Source organism: Podarcis liolepis (assembly GCF_965112155.1).
Source record: "Podarcis liolepis genome assembly, chromosome: 3".
Lineage (NCBI taxonomy): Eukaryota > Metazoa > Chordata > Lepidosauria > Squamata > Lacertidae > Podarcis > Podarcis liolepis.
In genome coordinates this window covers 4,835,789-4,850,981 of record NC_139557.1, presented here as the reverse complement: position 1 = coordinate 4,850,981, position 15,193 = coordinate 4,835,789, and the positions used below count along the sequence as shown (strand labels likewise).

The 15,193-nt window shown below is 47.5% G+C and overlaps 1 protein-coding gene across 2 annotated transcripts in view; it reads left to right on the top strand.

Annotated features, from left to right (window-relative positions):
• Positions 1-15,193, top strand: part of TRAM2 (translocation associated membrane protein 2) — a 47,996-nt gene that overhangs the window by 27,524 nt on the left and 5,279 nt on the right. For both annotated transcript variants that reach the window (XM_083495292.1, XM_083495293.1), the window contains exons 3-10: positions 2,939-3,048; positions 3,760-3,876; positions 6,929-6,987; positions 9,516-9,600; positions 10,157-10,227; positions 11,972-12,076; positions 12,623-12,766; positions 14,318-14,496. In XM_083495292.1, the coding sequence (XP_083351418.1) occupies positions 2,939-3,048; positions 3,760-3,876; positions 6,929-6,987; positions 9,516-9,600; positions 10,157-10,227; positions 11,972-12,076; positions 12,623-12,766; positions 14,318-14,496 (870 nt within the window). The remainder of the gene's footprint in view (positions 1-2,938; positions 3,049-3,759; positions 3,877-6,928; positions 6,988-9,515; positions 9,601-10,156; positions 10,228-11,971; positions 12,077-12,622; positions 12,767-14,317; positions 14,497-15,193) is intronic.

The window sequence follows — 15,193 nt, the reverse complement described above, 5'->3', positions numbered from 1 at the left end:
ATTTGAACCGCTGACCTTCTGATCGGCAAGTCCTAGGCTCTGTGGTTTAACCCACAGCGCCACCCGCGTCCCTTAGGATACCAGACTAGAAAATATGCATGCCTCATGCCTGTTGTGAGTGGGGTGGGGCACACCTTTAAATCACTACTCTTCAAGGTGCAAGACACAAATGTGGAGGTAACTTTGAAACAAGGGCGATCTTGAGTGGGATGCTGGAGGGCTTTGTCCTAGACCCACGGCTAGGACATTTTTACAGCTGACATGTTGAGAGGATGTTTGTCACATGTACAAGAAGCTGGAAGGGGTAGCTAACATCATAGAAGATGGAGTCAAGAGTTAAAGCGCTCTTGACAGACTAGGAACATTGGGATGCAGCCAGCCTTAAACGTGAGTCAGCAGTGCAACAGGGCAGCCAATAAGGCTAATGCATTTCTAGACTCCATCATCCAAAGTGCTGTGTTCAGGTCATGAATAGGCATTGGGTCATAGAATCATAGAATCCTAGAGTTGGAAGAGACCACAAGGGCCATCGAGTCCAACCCCCTGCCAAGCAGGAAACACCATCAGAGCACTCCTGACATTTGGTTGTCAAGCCTCTGCTTAAAGACCTCCAAAGTAGGAGACTCCACCACACTCCTTGGCAGCAAATTCCACTGTCGAACAGCTCTTACTGTCAGGAAGTTCTTCCTAATGTTTAGGTGGAATCTTCTTTCTTGTAGTTTGGGGTCCTGTCTGTTTTCCTTTGGACATTCCATACCACAAACTGGGAGAATGGGCAGTAAAGTGGCAAATGGAATTCAATGTAAGCAAGTTCAAAGTGAGGCACACTGGGCCAAAAACAATTCTAGTTTCACATACATGCTCATGGGGTGTGAACATGGGGTGACAACCAGGTACGAGAGTTTAGGATCATGGCTGCTAGCTTCTCAAAGATGTCGACCCAGAGTGTGGCAGCTGTGAAAAGGGCAAATTCTGTGCTAGGGATCATTAGGAAAGGGGTTGAAAATAAAATGCCCAATATGATAACAGCTTCATGCAAATCCATGGTGTGAGCTCACTTGGAATGCTGTGTGCAGTTCTAGTTGTCTCTCCTCAAAGAGGATCCTGCAGAACCGGAAGAGGGCAAGAAAAGAGCAGCCAAAATGACGAAGGGATTGGAGGACCTCTGTATGGGTAAAGGTTCGAATGTTGGGGGCTTTTTATTTTATAGAAAAGGCTAGTAAGAAGTGATGTCATTGAATTAAGCCTGTTGTGGAGATAGTGGATGGGTAATTTTTTCCTCCCTCTTTCAATACTTGAGGAACATTCAATGAAAGTGTTGGAAGATTCAGGCCGCTCCCAGAAAAGCACTTCACACAGCACATAGTTAAACCATGGCATTCCCTCCCACAAGTGGCAGTGGTTGGCTGCCAATTTGGATTATTTATAAGAGGATGGGACAGATATATGGAGGACAAAGCTCTGAGTGGCTATGTACCCTGAGAGCTCTGTTTCTGCCTCCGCTGTCAGAGGCACTGGGCCTCTGAATTTCAGGTGCTGGGAATCACAGGAGGGCCAAGTAGGGTTGTGATCAAGGTCCTGCTGGCTTCTCATAGACACCGGGTTGACCTTTGTGAGAACAGAGCGTTGGACTACATGGGCCTTTGGTCTGCTCCAGCAGGACTCTTCTTACGTTGGGCCCAAGAGTTTTAAGAAGGGCATCAACAAACTGCAGTGCACTCAGAGTAGGACAGCAAGATGGTGAAGGGTCTCAACACCAAGTCCTGTGATGACTGGTTGAAAAAGCTGAGTTTAGACTGTCGGGGAGACACAACGGTCATCTTCAAATGTCCCACGGAAGATGAGCAGACATGTTCCCTTTGTTCCAGAGAACAGGATTAGAACCAGTGCAGGGAAATAGATTTTGGCTAAATATTAGGAGAGAGAAGCCTCTTAAAGATGGGTGCTGTTTGACTCCCTTGGAAGGTGGGGGGCTCTCCTTGGCTGGAGGTATTTAAGCAGAAGCTGGGAGCCCATCTGTTGGTGATGCTGTAATCGCATCCCGCTTTACAGATCCTGCGCTCTGTGATCCCATGGTCCCCCTCCTTCCAGTTCAGTGGTTCTGTGCCGCTGCTTCTATATTAGGATTGCAAGTTGCTGAGCTTCTTGGTTCTGTTTGCAAAAACCCAGACATCATGCCGAGTTTTTAAAAATCCCCCCCAGATGGTAATTTTGCCCTTGGAATCCTGGACATGTCCAGGAAAATCCAGACATATGGCAACCCTCTTCTATATGTCATGACAAGAAAGTTGTAATGTCAATGTACACCCTCCATTCACAGCTGGCATGAGTTGTGTATCTGTTCTGGTGGATCCGTACACAAGGGACAAATGTAAAGTGAGAAGCAGCCCGGAGCTGGATTCTGCTGCTAACTGTCTTGGGTCATTCGCAGGTCACTGTGTTTCGCTATGGAACTGTGATCTCGACCCACCACAGTCATTTACCCGGGGATGAAAAATAGGTGAGTTGAGGACCCTTGGTCTTCCCAGAGTCCTCTGAACTACTTCACCTTCTGATTGAGACCCCCCTGCCTCCAAGGAACATGGCAATAAATCCGATGATGAAGGGAGTTCATGGGACACTTATCTCAGAATAACACATCATGCAAACAGGCTCTCAGAGGACCGACCACCTTTGCTGCCGAGGGGTGGGAAGGAGATGTAAACGTGTGTGTGTGTGTGTGTTGAGCTGTCCACATCTGCTCTGCATTCTGGTTAAGTTCGGTTCTTCTAAACTCATGGTGGTCTGTTTCTGCTTCTTGCCAACATTTGAGCTAATTCTTTGTTACTTAAATCCTGCCTCTTAGCGGATGCCTTTAAAAGTTTGATCCCTATATGGCTTCCCAGCTTAACTCTTTAATGTTAATCTCTTCCTCCCTTACCCCACTCCTCTTCTTCAGATGGTGAAATTGTTCTTTATCACTACGGGCTGAAGGATTTGGTCACAATCCTCTTCTACATCTTCATAGCAATAATTCTGCATGCTGTGGTGCAAGAGTATGCCTTGGACGTAAGTCTTGCTTTTCATACAAGCTAGCCAGTACCTACACCGCTCCCTTGTGCTGTGGGCAGTAGAACATTTCAAATTTACAGTTGCTTTTTACTGTGGCCCCATGGCTCCAGGAAAGTATTTAGTCCCGTTTTCTAGAAGGTGAAATGGACTTGGAGAGGAATGTTACGTTTTGTTTCTTATTCAGCTTTTACCAAACTGTGAAGAATGTGAACTTGTGTCATTGTGACAACTATAACTTCCCTCTCTTAACTTTCAAGTCTTCTTTCTTTCTTTCTTTCTTTCTTTCTTTCTTCTTTCTTCTTTCCTGGCTGGAACAAGTCAGTTGCCTTCTCAGGACTGCTTCTGCTTGTTCCTGAGGTTGGGTGAGATTTTCTTTTCTTTTCAGTGCTCTCCTTTTGGGGGTATTTGGGGGTCCCTCTGACGTCTTCAGGCTTTTGTGGCGTTGCTCTCTCCTTCTTCCCTCGCTGGGCCTTGTCTCGTTTTGCATTTTAGGGTGGACTGACTGCACCCACAAATAATGGCTGCTGGTTATTAAGCCAAGTCAAAACATCTGGTGGACCCTTTTTTTGTATCCTCTGATCACCTGATTTGAACTTTCCAGGGCTGGCATAGTGACATTCCAAAAAGAAGCTTTGAGCTACTGTCCCTTGAGGACGTAGAATGCTTTGTTTTTTCTTCCAGTCTTGCTGAATTTTTGTTTTCTTCTAGAAAATCAACCGGAGGCTCCACCTTTCCAAGATCAAGCACAGCAAGTTCAATGAGTCTGGGCAGCTGGTAGCGTTTCATATTGCCTCCATGGCCTGGTGCCTATATGTACTGGCAACGGTAAGCTTCCTTTAGAAAGATTGGATGTGAATTTATTCATGGGGGGGGGTGCAGCTTGCTTTCTCTGCTCTTCCCCTTTGTTCATATGTGATCACATTACGGGGAGTGGCCAAATAGGGTCACCTTATTCAAAACACCTCTTAATTCAGGATGTGGGTCTGCTGGTAGGACTTAGAGGGAATGGTTCAAACTCTCCCCACATACACTGCTGACTTTGCAAAGTGTATTGATGTCCACTTGCTACTCAGGTCACATTCTGAACCTAAAGTGGGAATTGTATGACATATCAAAACAAGTATTTTGGTATAGAAATTCAAAATCTGCCTCTGTGATGGACCTCAGCCAGTTTTAAATCTGTATGGGTGCAAGTTCACACTGGGCCACATCTCAGGTTTTATTGTTAGTATATAAAAAAAATAACAGCTTAGGACCAGATTACATGAAGGACCACCTTGCTCACTCAAACATTTTGATCTGCAGAACTTGGACTCCTATGCATGCCATATATTGGTTCATTCTGTATCTGTGGGGAGTCTCTATTTCAGTGTGGCAGCACCTCTGCTTTGAATCTCCCTCTCCCCCCCTTAGAACTTACGGTTAGGCAGGTAAACTCGCAGAACTGTTTTAGATGCCTGTTAAAAACTTTCCTCTTTCTACAAGAACTATCCGGAGATATAACTTCATAAGTACTTTTAAATTTGAATTTGTATATCATTGATGATTATTCTGTACATTGGTTTTCTAAGCAGTTGATATATTTTTCCTACCAATCCCTTTTGCACCTTGAACACAAGGGAGCGCAAATGTTCTAAAATGAATCTGGGGTTTCTGGTTACTTTCTGCAGTCAGCCCAGATACCGGGGTGGGGTTTTCTGATATGCAGGCTCCACAGATGTTGTTAGCCTACAACTCCCATCATCCCTAGCTAGGAGGACCAGTGGTCAGGGATGATGGGAGTTGTAGGCCAACAACATCTGGGGTCCCAAGGTCGAGAAAGGCTGTCCTAGATAATGGCTTCCGGGTTGTTTTGCCCCAAGGCAGACTTCTCCTACTGTGGTGTCATTTCTTTCAGCAATGCAGTCGGAGAGGCCACCATTATTAATCACACGGGATCCTCATTTGACCCTGCTTCTTGAGCTTCCTGTTACAGTTAACTTCTGTATGGCAGTTATCTTAGCTTCAAGACAAACCTTCACTAACCACAAAAGGCCCAATTCTGAATTACTTCCTTCCATGGCCATTGTGACAGGCAGTGAGCCTATCTCCAAAGCAAAGGAAGTCCATGTGACCTTGTTCCTTAAGGAAGTCTCCTTGTGTGGTGCTGCCTGCAGCGACATCAGACTACTAGCTGCTGCCATTTCCTGTTGCCATGCGTCTCCCCGTGGGTCCACTTCCACACGGGTTGTGGCACGGACCTGAGGACAAGCACTCTGCTTGCAACACTGAGTACAGCCAGTGCTTTTGGTCTTCTCAGATACATGGCCTGCCACTGCCTCCTAGGATGGGAAAATAACGAATGCCAGCACGCTTGCTGGAACTCCAGTTGCATCATAACCATAGCAGTTATGGCTTTTACATTGAATGACTTTGGTAGAGGTACTGGGATGGTCTCATCTTGAAATGTGTGGGAAATTGATCCCAGTGTTGCTGGTTTAAATCTATTTGCAAATGGCACTTTTGAGGGGGGCAGATACTTCCCTGCAGGTGAGCCTTGGGGGGACCTTCAGAAGGAGAGGTGGGGGTGAAGTGGGGTCCCATTTCTCAAACCTTCTCTTCAGCCCTTCTGCCTCGAGAAAGAAGCAGCAGGATGGCTTTTATCTAAGAGGCTTTGTCAGCCAAGCTTCTCTCCCTCTCCATCACACTCCTTTATGCCCAGATTGCTTAAGCAGGGCCTCTTGTCTCCTGACTAAACATCTCAAGATGTTTCTGTGCCAGCGCTGATGATGCCTGGCTGAAGGAGGCTTCTCTGAGCCCTGAAACTCGTGTGTGAGTTTTGCCCAGCAGCCACTTCCGTCCTCTGCAGCTGTTTTACGGTTTCATTCTGCATCTGGCTTTCAGATTCTGAACTTCGAGTGTTGGGATTTGCATTTGTGTGTGTGTTGGAGAGGGGCGTGTCTTTCCTGTTTCAGTACCCTGGTCTCAAACCCTTGGTGAGTTAGGGACTTCCCCTTCCTGCAAAGTCAAGCTGTGGCAGATTGAGCGGACGAGACCCAGAGTGGGTCCAGCAGTCAAGAAGGCAGCTTCCACACATGCTGCTTGCAGAGGGAAATGAGGGGCAGATGGGGTTCATCAACCTTGAAAGATTGCCTATCTAGGAGGAGGAAAAATGCTGAAGCCTCCACTGCCTTGCAGGATATCTTCAGGAGAAGAAAAGGCAAAGGGGTAAAAACCCTTCACAAATCTGGAGTGGAGTCCCTAAGATGGTTGGATGGTGCCGTGGCAACTCCTGCAGCCAAGCTGGGGCCAAACACATTTCTCTGCCTTTCCTTTGGACCACATCAGAGGGACCAAGAGGGGAGTCTTGTTATCTGGACAGCCCAAGACCTCCAGACATACTGCCAAGACTTGAGCCCCAGGGAGGTCACTTTGGTGTTGCTAACACAGTGGTTTGACTTCGTCCCCAGACGCCACTCCATTGCCCCTCAAAACAAACAGAGGCCAACAACCAACCCCACTCATCTGCAACTGCTGTTGCTGAAAAACAAGGGTGCGCAACCTGTGGCCCTCCATTTGTTGCTGAACTCTGCATCTCATCAGCCCCTGCCAGCCTGGCCAGGTAGCCTGGGCGTTGTAGTCCAACAACATCTGGAGGGCTGCAGGTTCCCCACCCTCATCGTAGAAAGAACTTACCCATTGTTTGCTTATTGTACAAAGAAAAGGTGTCTATATTTTGCACAGAGTCTTCCGCAATAGCTCGGAGTTGTCACCTAAACGTATCAACTTTAGCAGAGGCGATGGAGACTTGGGCAGCTGTTGTTTAGCCAGACTTCGCTGCTAACTCACCTTTCTTCCCCACTCCCTCTCTTACTTTGTGTGTCTTCCTTCATTTCAGGAAGGATACTTATCAAACCCCAAGAGTCTGTGGGAGAACTACCCTCATGTTCATCTCCCGTAAGTAGCCACAGAATACTTCCTTCCTTGTTGGTTTATCTGAGGTCAGGAGTGAGTGATAACAGGAATAAGGGTGAATTGAATACTTCAGTTGCATCTTCAAACCGGCCAGAAGTGATCTTGCAGCCCCCTCCTGTGTGCAATGCTGATGTTGCACGCTTAATCCTTGTCCTTAAGAACCTGAGGTGGCTTTGCTGGCTCCTACCAAAGACCTCTCTGCTCCTGGACCTTGTTCTCACAGTGGCCAAGCAGATGCCCCAATGGGCAAGCAGGACATGACCTTGAGAGCCTTCTCCTCTCCTGCGCTGGAATCCCCAGCAACTTGTATTCAGAGACATAGGGTCTCTGCTACTGGAGGCAAGACATAGCCATCAGGACCGGTAGCCTTTCCTCCACAAAATGATCTCGTCTCCTTATAGAGCTCTCCAAGGGGCCAGCAATCACTGTGACTTGTGGTAGTGAATTCTGTTGTTAGACTTAAAGGCAACCATTTTATTCCAGGGAATGGGGGGGACTTCACTTTCCTTGTAGGAGTGTGCTTGTGCCTCCAAACTGTCTATGGGCAGCAACTCTGCTTCATAAATGCTCTTGCTCCCCATGAAGCCAACTCTTTTCCAAGGAAAAGGAAACCGTCTGCCGATAGGTGTTGGGAGGGGCAGTCTAGAGCAGGGGAAGAACGGACTGCGCATTGTCCTGGGTGCTTCTTAAAGGATTGTGTCCCAGCCACAAGATGTTCGTTCCCAAGTAATCCAGACAGCAGCCGTAGCAAACTTCAGGTCCATTTTTCTACTCTTGTGTCTGTACGCAAATCATGATCTTGATACTTCTCTTAGGCATGTTGGGGTCAAGCACATCGTTCGACCTTCCAGTTTCCACAGAGAGAAGTAGTCCTTAGATTGTCTCTGATGTATCAGTTGTGTCCCTGAAGGCTTTTTCCCCTCCAGTATTAATAACGTCATGTCATCTCAAGAAGGGTGTTTTATGAAAAGAGCTCTGAAAGGTTCGACCCAGCCAGATAAAAAAGATTGTGTTGATTCTACACTCGTATGATGTTCCTTTTGCATTCTGAGAAATTGTGTCTGGTTCTTGAACTAAAATCCCATATTACATTTTATTTTCCTTACATTTTATATCTCATCTTTCTCCTGTCGTGGAACCGAAGGTGCCAAGCTGTGGTCACCCCTAGATCAGGTGCTTTCAGACCACACCCTGACCACTGTAGGAATGTAGGGAAAATGATGACATTTCCTTTAACAGTGATTTAAGTGTACACATAATGGCATGATTGATGGGTCTGTTTGAGATACTGGTTTGTGTTAAGCATGCTGAGAATTTTCAAGAGGCCCACATTCCTCCCCCCCTCCCCCGCCCAGCGTACACCTAGAGTGGTGTAACTATTGATCCCTCTTTGCAGGGAATTCTGGGAGTTGTAGTTCTCAAAAGGGAACAGGGGTTCCCTAACAACACTTGGCTCCCTTAACAAACCACATGTCCCTGGATTCTTTGGGGAAAGCGATGACCGTTTATAGTGGCATGATACTGCTTTAAGTGTATTGTGCAGATGGGGCCTCGCTTCCTTTATCACTCACCATGGGTGACATCCCGTCTTACCCTGCGCTTAAATGTACGGTAATTTGGGCAGGTGATGAAGGAATTGAAATGATAAATTTACAATTTTGCTCTCAACTTTGGTATTCATACTTTTTCAAGACAATTGCACTAGAGATTTATAAACTTTTGGTTAGTTTTGCTTGCCTCAATTTAAATATGCAGGTTTAAAAAAAATAAAATTCCTCCATATCCTGAGAACATTTCAGTGTTACTGTAAAGCAGAGCATCTTAACAGGCATAAAAGCTACCCCAGAGACCCTCACAGCTGGCATTAGAAACAAGCGGCTCCTGATTCCACAAGGCCTCTCTTCTACTAGGCTGTGCAGGTATTCTGGAACTTAAACTCTTTTGTCTCATCAGCCTCAGTCCTGAATCCTATCAATATCCTTGGCTGCCCCGTGGGTCCTAAATAAATATTATTTGGATACAGTGTGTAGTTTTTCCATAGTCTATGTGTCAATGATACGTCTGATTCCTGAGTTGTCGTCACTGAGCATGAATTATAACCAAGTCAGGCTTCCGCTCATGCTGTCATCCCTCTAGTGGTGCCTCTCAGCACTTCACGACAGCTGCACAGCTATGAAAGCGCCACTTTGGCAAACTCGCATCTCTGCCTGGGACCCAGCACAGAGATAGGATGCGGCCATCTGCTTCCTCGCCTGCCAGAGCGCACCAGATTAGCAGAAGTGATTTGTTTCCCTTTCTCCCCCTTTGTCACAACAAATTTGCAGCAGCAGTTGCCAAGGGTCAGTGGCCAGCTTTCATCCACTAAGGCAGTCTCAAGAATCTTCCGTTTCCGAAATGTCTGTGCCGTTAAGCTTCAAAAGGAGGAGCTCACAGTCAGGAGGGAGAATGGCAAAAAATGTTTTGCTTCATGTGGATGCTTAAGAAATGCACTTCTTCTTTTTACACATTAGGTTCCAGGTCAAGTTTTTCTACCTTTGCCAGCTGTCCTACTGGCTGCATGCACTGCCTGAACTATATTTCCAAAAGGTGCGGAAGGTGAGTACCATCATCCTAACTAACTTCCTCTTAGGGTTCTTAGGAGGCCAGTAGAGGTGGGTGGGTGGGTGGGTGTTGTGCTGATGTGGTCACAAAAGCAACTAGCCTGCATTTTTTAAGCCAATGGGTGAGCGAAATAAATATGTTTCTTTTATACAAATTTTTTTTGAAAAATCGAATGCATGTTTAAAATAATATTAAACTGACAAAGAAGTTTCCAAGTTGATGCTTTTTCTTAAGGCCAAGGAAAGCCACGGTACATTTTCACAGTTGTAGAAAATACTTGGGAAAGCACTTTTCCTGCTCTCCTACTCAGGTTCTAGTGGTGTGTGGAAGACACCCTCCCACTAACTTATTTGAATATCTCCATGGTATTGAAAAGAAGCCTTGTGGAAGTGCAGCAGTGTGTTGTACTGGCATGCGGATTTCTTTGATGCAAGATGCACCAAGGCCGTGCATTTGACTGCGCCTGCTCTACTTCGTCTGTGTTAGATGCAGCCAGTCATTGCCTCTTATGATGCACATTGGCTTCTTATGGTCTTCCCTTTCTTTGCAGGAAGAGATTCCTCGTCAGCTGCAATATATCAGCCTCTATCTAGTTCATATAGCTGGAGCATACCTCTTGAAGTAAGTGTTGCGGGTCCCACCATCTTCAACATGGCAATGTTGCACACCTGCTTTCTCTTCAGGTTAAAAGGAACTCCTAATAAATAGTTCCAGCGTTTTTCTGTCTGCAGCTCCAAAGCTGTATAATTTGCTTCGGTTTTAAATTAAACTTTACAAGAAAGCAGGCTTGGGTTCCAGTCTTCTAAGAGGACCTGCCTAAGCCCTTTGTTTATTAGAATCATAGAATCATAGAGTTGGAAGAGACCACAAGGGCCATTGAGTCCAACCCCCTGCCAAGCAGGAAACACCATCAGAGCACTCCTGACATATGGTTGTCAAGCCTCTGCTTGAAGACCTCCAAAGTAGGAGACTCCACCACACTCCTTGGCAGCAAATTCCACTGTCAAACAGCTCTTACTGTCAGGAAGTTCTTCCTAATGTTTAGGTGGAATCTTTTTTCTTGTAGTTTGGATCCATTGCTCCATGTCCGCTTCTCTGGAGCAGCAGAAAACAACCTTTCTCCCTCCTCTATATGACATCCTTTTATATATTTGAACATGGCTATCATATCACCCCTTAACCTCCTCTTCTCCAGGCTAAACATGCCCAGCTCCCTTAGCCGTTCCTCATAAGGCATCGTTTCCAGGCCTTTGACCATTTTAGTTGCCCTCCTCTGGACACGTTCCAGTTTGTCAGTGTCCTTCTTGAACTGTGGTGCCCAGAACTGGACACAGTACTCCAGGTGAGGTCTGACCAGAGCAGAATACAGTGGCACTATTACTTCCCTTGATCTAGATGCTATACTCCTATTGATGCAGCCCAGAATTGCATTGGCTTTTTTAGCTGCCGCATCACACTGTTGGCTCATGTCAAGTCTGTGGTCAACCAAGACTCCTAGATCCTTTTCACATGTACTGCTCTCAAGCCAGGTGTCACCCATCTTGTATTTGTGCCTCTCATTTTTTTTGCCCAAGTGCAATACTTTACATTTCTCCCTGTTAAAATTCATCTTGTTTGTTTTGGCCCAGTTCTCTAATCTGTCAAGGTCATTTTGAAGTGTGATCCTGTCCTCTGGGGTGTTAGCCACCCCTCCCAATTTGGTGTCATCTGCAAATTTGATCAGGATGCCCTTGAGTCCATCATCCAAGTCGTTGATAAAGATGTTGAATAAGACCGGGCCCAAGACAGAACCCTGTGGCACCCCACTAGTCACTCTTCTGCACCCCACTAGTCACTCTTAATTTTTGGTATAATATATTGTTGTTTGTTGTATGATTATGTTGCAAACATAGTGGGTCCAACGGTCAAGAAGGCTGTTTCTGCACGTGCTGTAGAGGGAAGTGAGGGGCAGGTGGGGCTGGCCAACCTGGGAAGGCAGCCCATCTCGGGGAAGGAACAGTGGTCCTAAACTTCCACCGCTTTGTGGGATATATTTGGGAGAAGAAAAGACAAAGGGGTAAAAACCCTACACAAATCTGGAGTGGAGTCCTACGACTCCACTCTTAGGAGTCTATCCACTCAAGGATGGCGCTTTGTATGCCTCCTTCCGGCAACTCCTGCAGCCAAGCTGGTGCCGAGGTGGAATCAAGGTTGATTCGTCTGATAGTTTCCATGATTGCAGCACAGCCTTTTAATTCATAGATCTATAGAGTCGGAAGGGACCCTGAGGGGAATCTTGGGGTAAAATGCTAGGGAGAGGGAGGAGGAGGCTCAAAAGGTGTTCATCCCTTCTGCCGCAATCACCATTCTCCTTCCCTTTCTCCAGCCTCACACGCCTGGGACTCATCCTGTTGCTGCTGCAGTACGTAGCTGAATTCCTTTTCCATACGGCTCGCCTGTTCTACTTCACAGATGAAAACAACGAGAAGCTGTAAGTGCTCTTCTGTGTGGGTGAAGCATGACTTTCCTTTCAGCCTCTGAGGCTCACTAGCAAATGTCTGGGGAATTCTAAGACTAGATGCTCCTTTGCAGTATCATCTCCTGTTATACTCTAGATGTGAATTAGAAAGAAAGAAAGAAAGAAAGAAAGAAAGAAAGAAAGAAAGAAAGAAAGACTTCTAACATAATTGCTGAATAATGTCTACTGATGCGACTCACTAGTTGAATCACACCCAATAGGTGGCATTCAGTGCTAGCCCTATTCAGAGTAGACCCATTGAAATTAAGTGACGACTACCATAGTTTTGTTAATTTCAATAGGTTACTCTGAATAGGACATAGTTGACTACAGCTCAGTGTAGTGTTTTGTGGGTGCACCACTTAAATAACCTGCACACTGCATTTCTTCTGAATCGCTACTACTGCCTCTTGACAGTCTTTGACAGCTCCTGTACATTATTAAAAATGCCCACCTAAGAGGCATGGCAAGTATACCTCTTTTGAAATGTCGAATATGTCTCCTGCTTAATTCCACAAGGTTTAACGCTTGGGCAGTGGTGTTCGTCGTTTCCCGGCTTTTCACGCTCACCCTATCCGTGCTGGTCATTGGCTTTGGGCTGGCTCGAGTGGAGAACCAGGCGTTTGACCCCGAGAAAGGAAACTTCAACACTTTACTTTTCAGGTAAGGCTTGGGCGCATGTTGTTTCTGGGAGGTGGGCTTCCAAGGACAGGGATGCTGGATGAGTTCAGGGCTCCATCTATTTAGGCCTGGTGCAGAAGTAATGCATGGGAGAAGTACAGTTCCCTCCCAGTCAGTCCAGCTCCCATCTCTTTCCCATGGCATAAAGTACAGGATTTGTGTCCTCCCTTTCCCCTGCAGGTTTTAAACACGGTTAAGTGTTAAATTGGCACCAGCGTTGACTGCAGTGGGCACCTCTTAACTAGTACTTGACTGTGCCCTGTAGCCATAAGAGAAGTGCCATAGTTTTGTTTAGAATATACAGTGGTACCTTTGGTTGTGAACGGGATCCGTTCTGGAGGTCCGCCGTATCCCAAAGTTTTCGCTACCAGATGTGCTGCTTCTGCGCATGCGCGCATGGCGGTAAACCGCTTCTGCACATGCGTGAACAGCAAAACATTTCCGGGTTTGCCGGTAACGTTACCCGAAGTTTACATTACCTGAGTAATGCCTGAATGGGGTTCCAGTCTAGCTGAAGCTTCTGGTGTTCTCAGGGTAAAGGTAAAGGGACCCCTGACCGTTAGGGCCAGTCGCGAACGACTCTGGGGTTGCAGTGCTCATCTTGCTTTATTGGCCGAGGGAGCCGGCGTACAGCTTCTGGGTCATGTGGCCAGCAGGACTAAGCCGCTTCTGGCAAACCAGAGCAGCGCACGGAAACGCCGTTTACCTTCCCACTGAAGCGGTACCTATTTATCTACTTGCATTTTGACGTGCTTTTGAACTGCTAGGTTGGCAGGAGCAGGGACCGAGCAACGGAGCTCACCCCGTCGCGGGGATTCGAACAGCCGACCTTCTGATCGGCAAGTCAAGTCCTAGGCTCTGCGGTTTAGACCACAGTGCCACCCGCGTCCCTTGTTCTCGGGGTAAAGGTAAACGTAAAAGGACCCCTGACCATTAGGTCCAGTCATGACCGACTCTGGGGTTGTGGCGCTCATCTCGCTTTACTGGCCAAGGGAGCCGGCGTACAGCTTCCGGGTCATGTGGCCAGCATGACTAAGCCGCTTCTGGAAAACCAGAGCAGCACACGGAAACTTCGTTTACCTTCCCACCTAGCTCACCCCATCGCGGGGATTCGAACTGCCGACCTTCTGATCAGCAAGTCCTAGGCTCTGTGGTTTAACCCACAGCGCCACCCGTGTCCCACTTGTTCTGAGGGTAAACAAGGGTAAACAAGCACAAATAGCTTCTCCCTGGAAATGAGTCCCCTGAATGAAGCCGTCCACCATTATCTTCAATATTTTTTTCACACACTGCCATGTGAGATCTGGCTGTGGATCAAAGCAAAATGCGCATGCCCACCACCAGCCCAAGATGGGCAGTGGCAGAGTTGATAACTCGGGTGTGCCAGCCCTCAGTCTAGGTTTCCCCAGGGCTTTCGATACGGAAAGGCAGGTGTTTAAATGGGCAGCCTCTTTCACTCCCCGGGGCGCCCCTTTGAAGCCGGCCGGCTCCTTGCTCAGTCACAGCCTGCCTTCCCTTGCTTGCTTCCCCCAGGATGTGCGTCCTGCTTCTGGTGTGCTTCTCACAGGCCTGGATGATGTGGCGCTTCATCCACTTCCAGCTGCGGCGCTGGCGGGAGTACTGGAATGAGCAGAGCGCAAGGAAAAAAGCCGCTGTGGCTGCGGCTGCCCCCCATGGCAAGCAGCAGCTGAAGACCATCAAAAGGGAGTCAGGTGAGCATCCTGCTGGGGCATCACACCTGTGTCTGGGAGAGCGTGTGCACTGCATCCCCTCAGAGAGGCTGCCTGCCTGGAAGCGGCTTCCGCTCAGTGCAGGCAGTACTGAGTGAGAGGGAGCAGGGGCCCTACTTGGTGTGAGAGGCAGCTTGCAATGTGCCTTTTTCTGGTCTGTGCGATGAGCTCTGCTGAAACAGGCTGGACCTGGCTGGGTCCCAAGCAGCTGCCGCAGCTAGAACACACACATTTTGGGGTGGGGAGGATTAGTGGCACAGAGACACCTATTGGTTCCCTTGCAGCTCCCCCCCCCCCCCCATCTCACCCAGTCACTCCCTGGGGCCTAACGGGCAAGATAATAGTCTTTGGTTCACATGATGCTGCCCAAGCAATTTTTTTTTTGGCACTGCAAATTTCCTGGATAGGTGAATGTGTGAGAGCCATAGGTGAGCTACTGCTGGATCTTTGGAGGGACGGCAGAATATGACCAGTTAAGCCAACGACATCATAGGATAAATCTGCCAGGAGCCTCAGCTATGTTTCCTGTAGAGCAGTTCTGCTCATACCACCAAACCCCATACTTGTGGGTTCGGAAAACCTCAGGGGACAATGTGAACTGTCAGAGTTCGCTGAGGGGGTGGGGGACACTGCTTTCACCCTAAAACTGTAGTACCAAATACAGCATTCCAGATTCCAT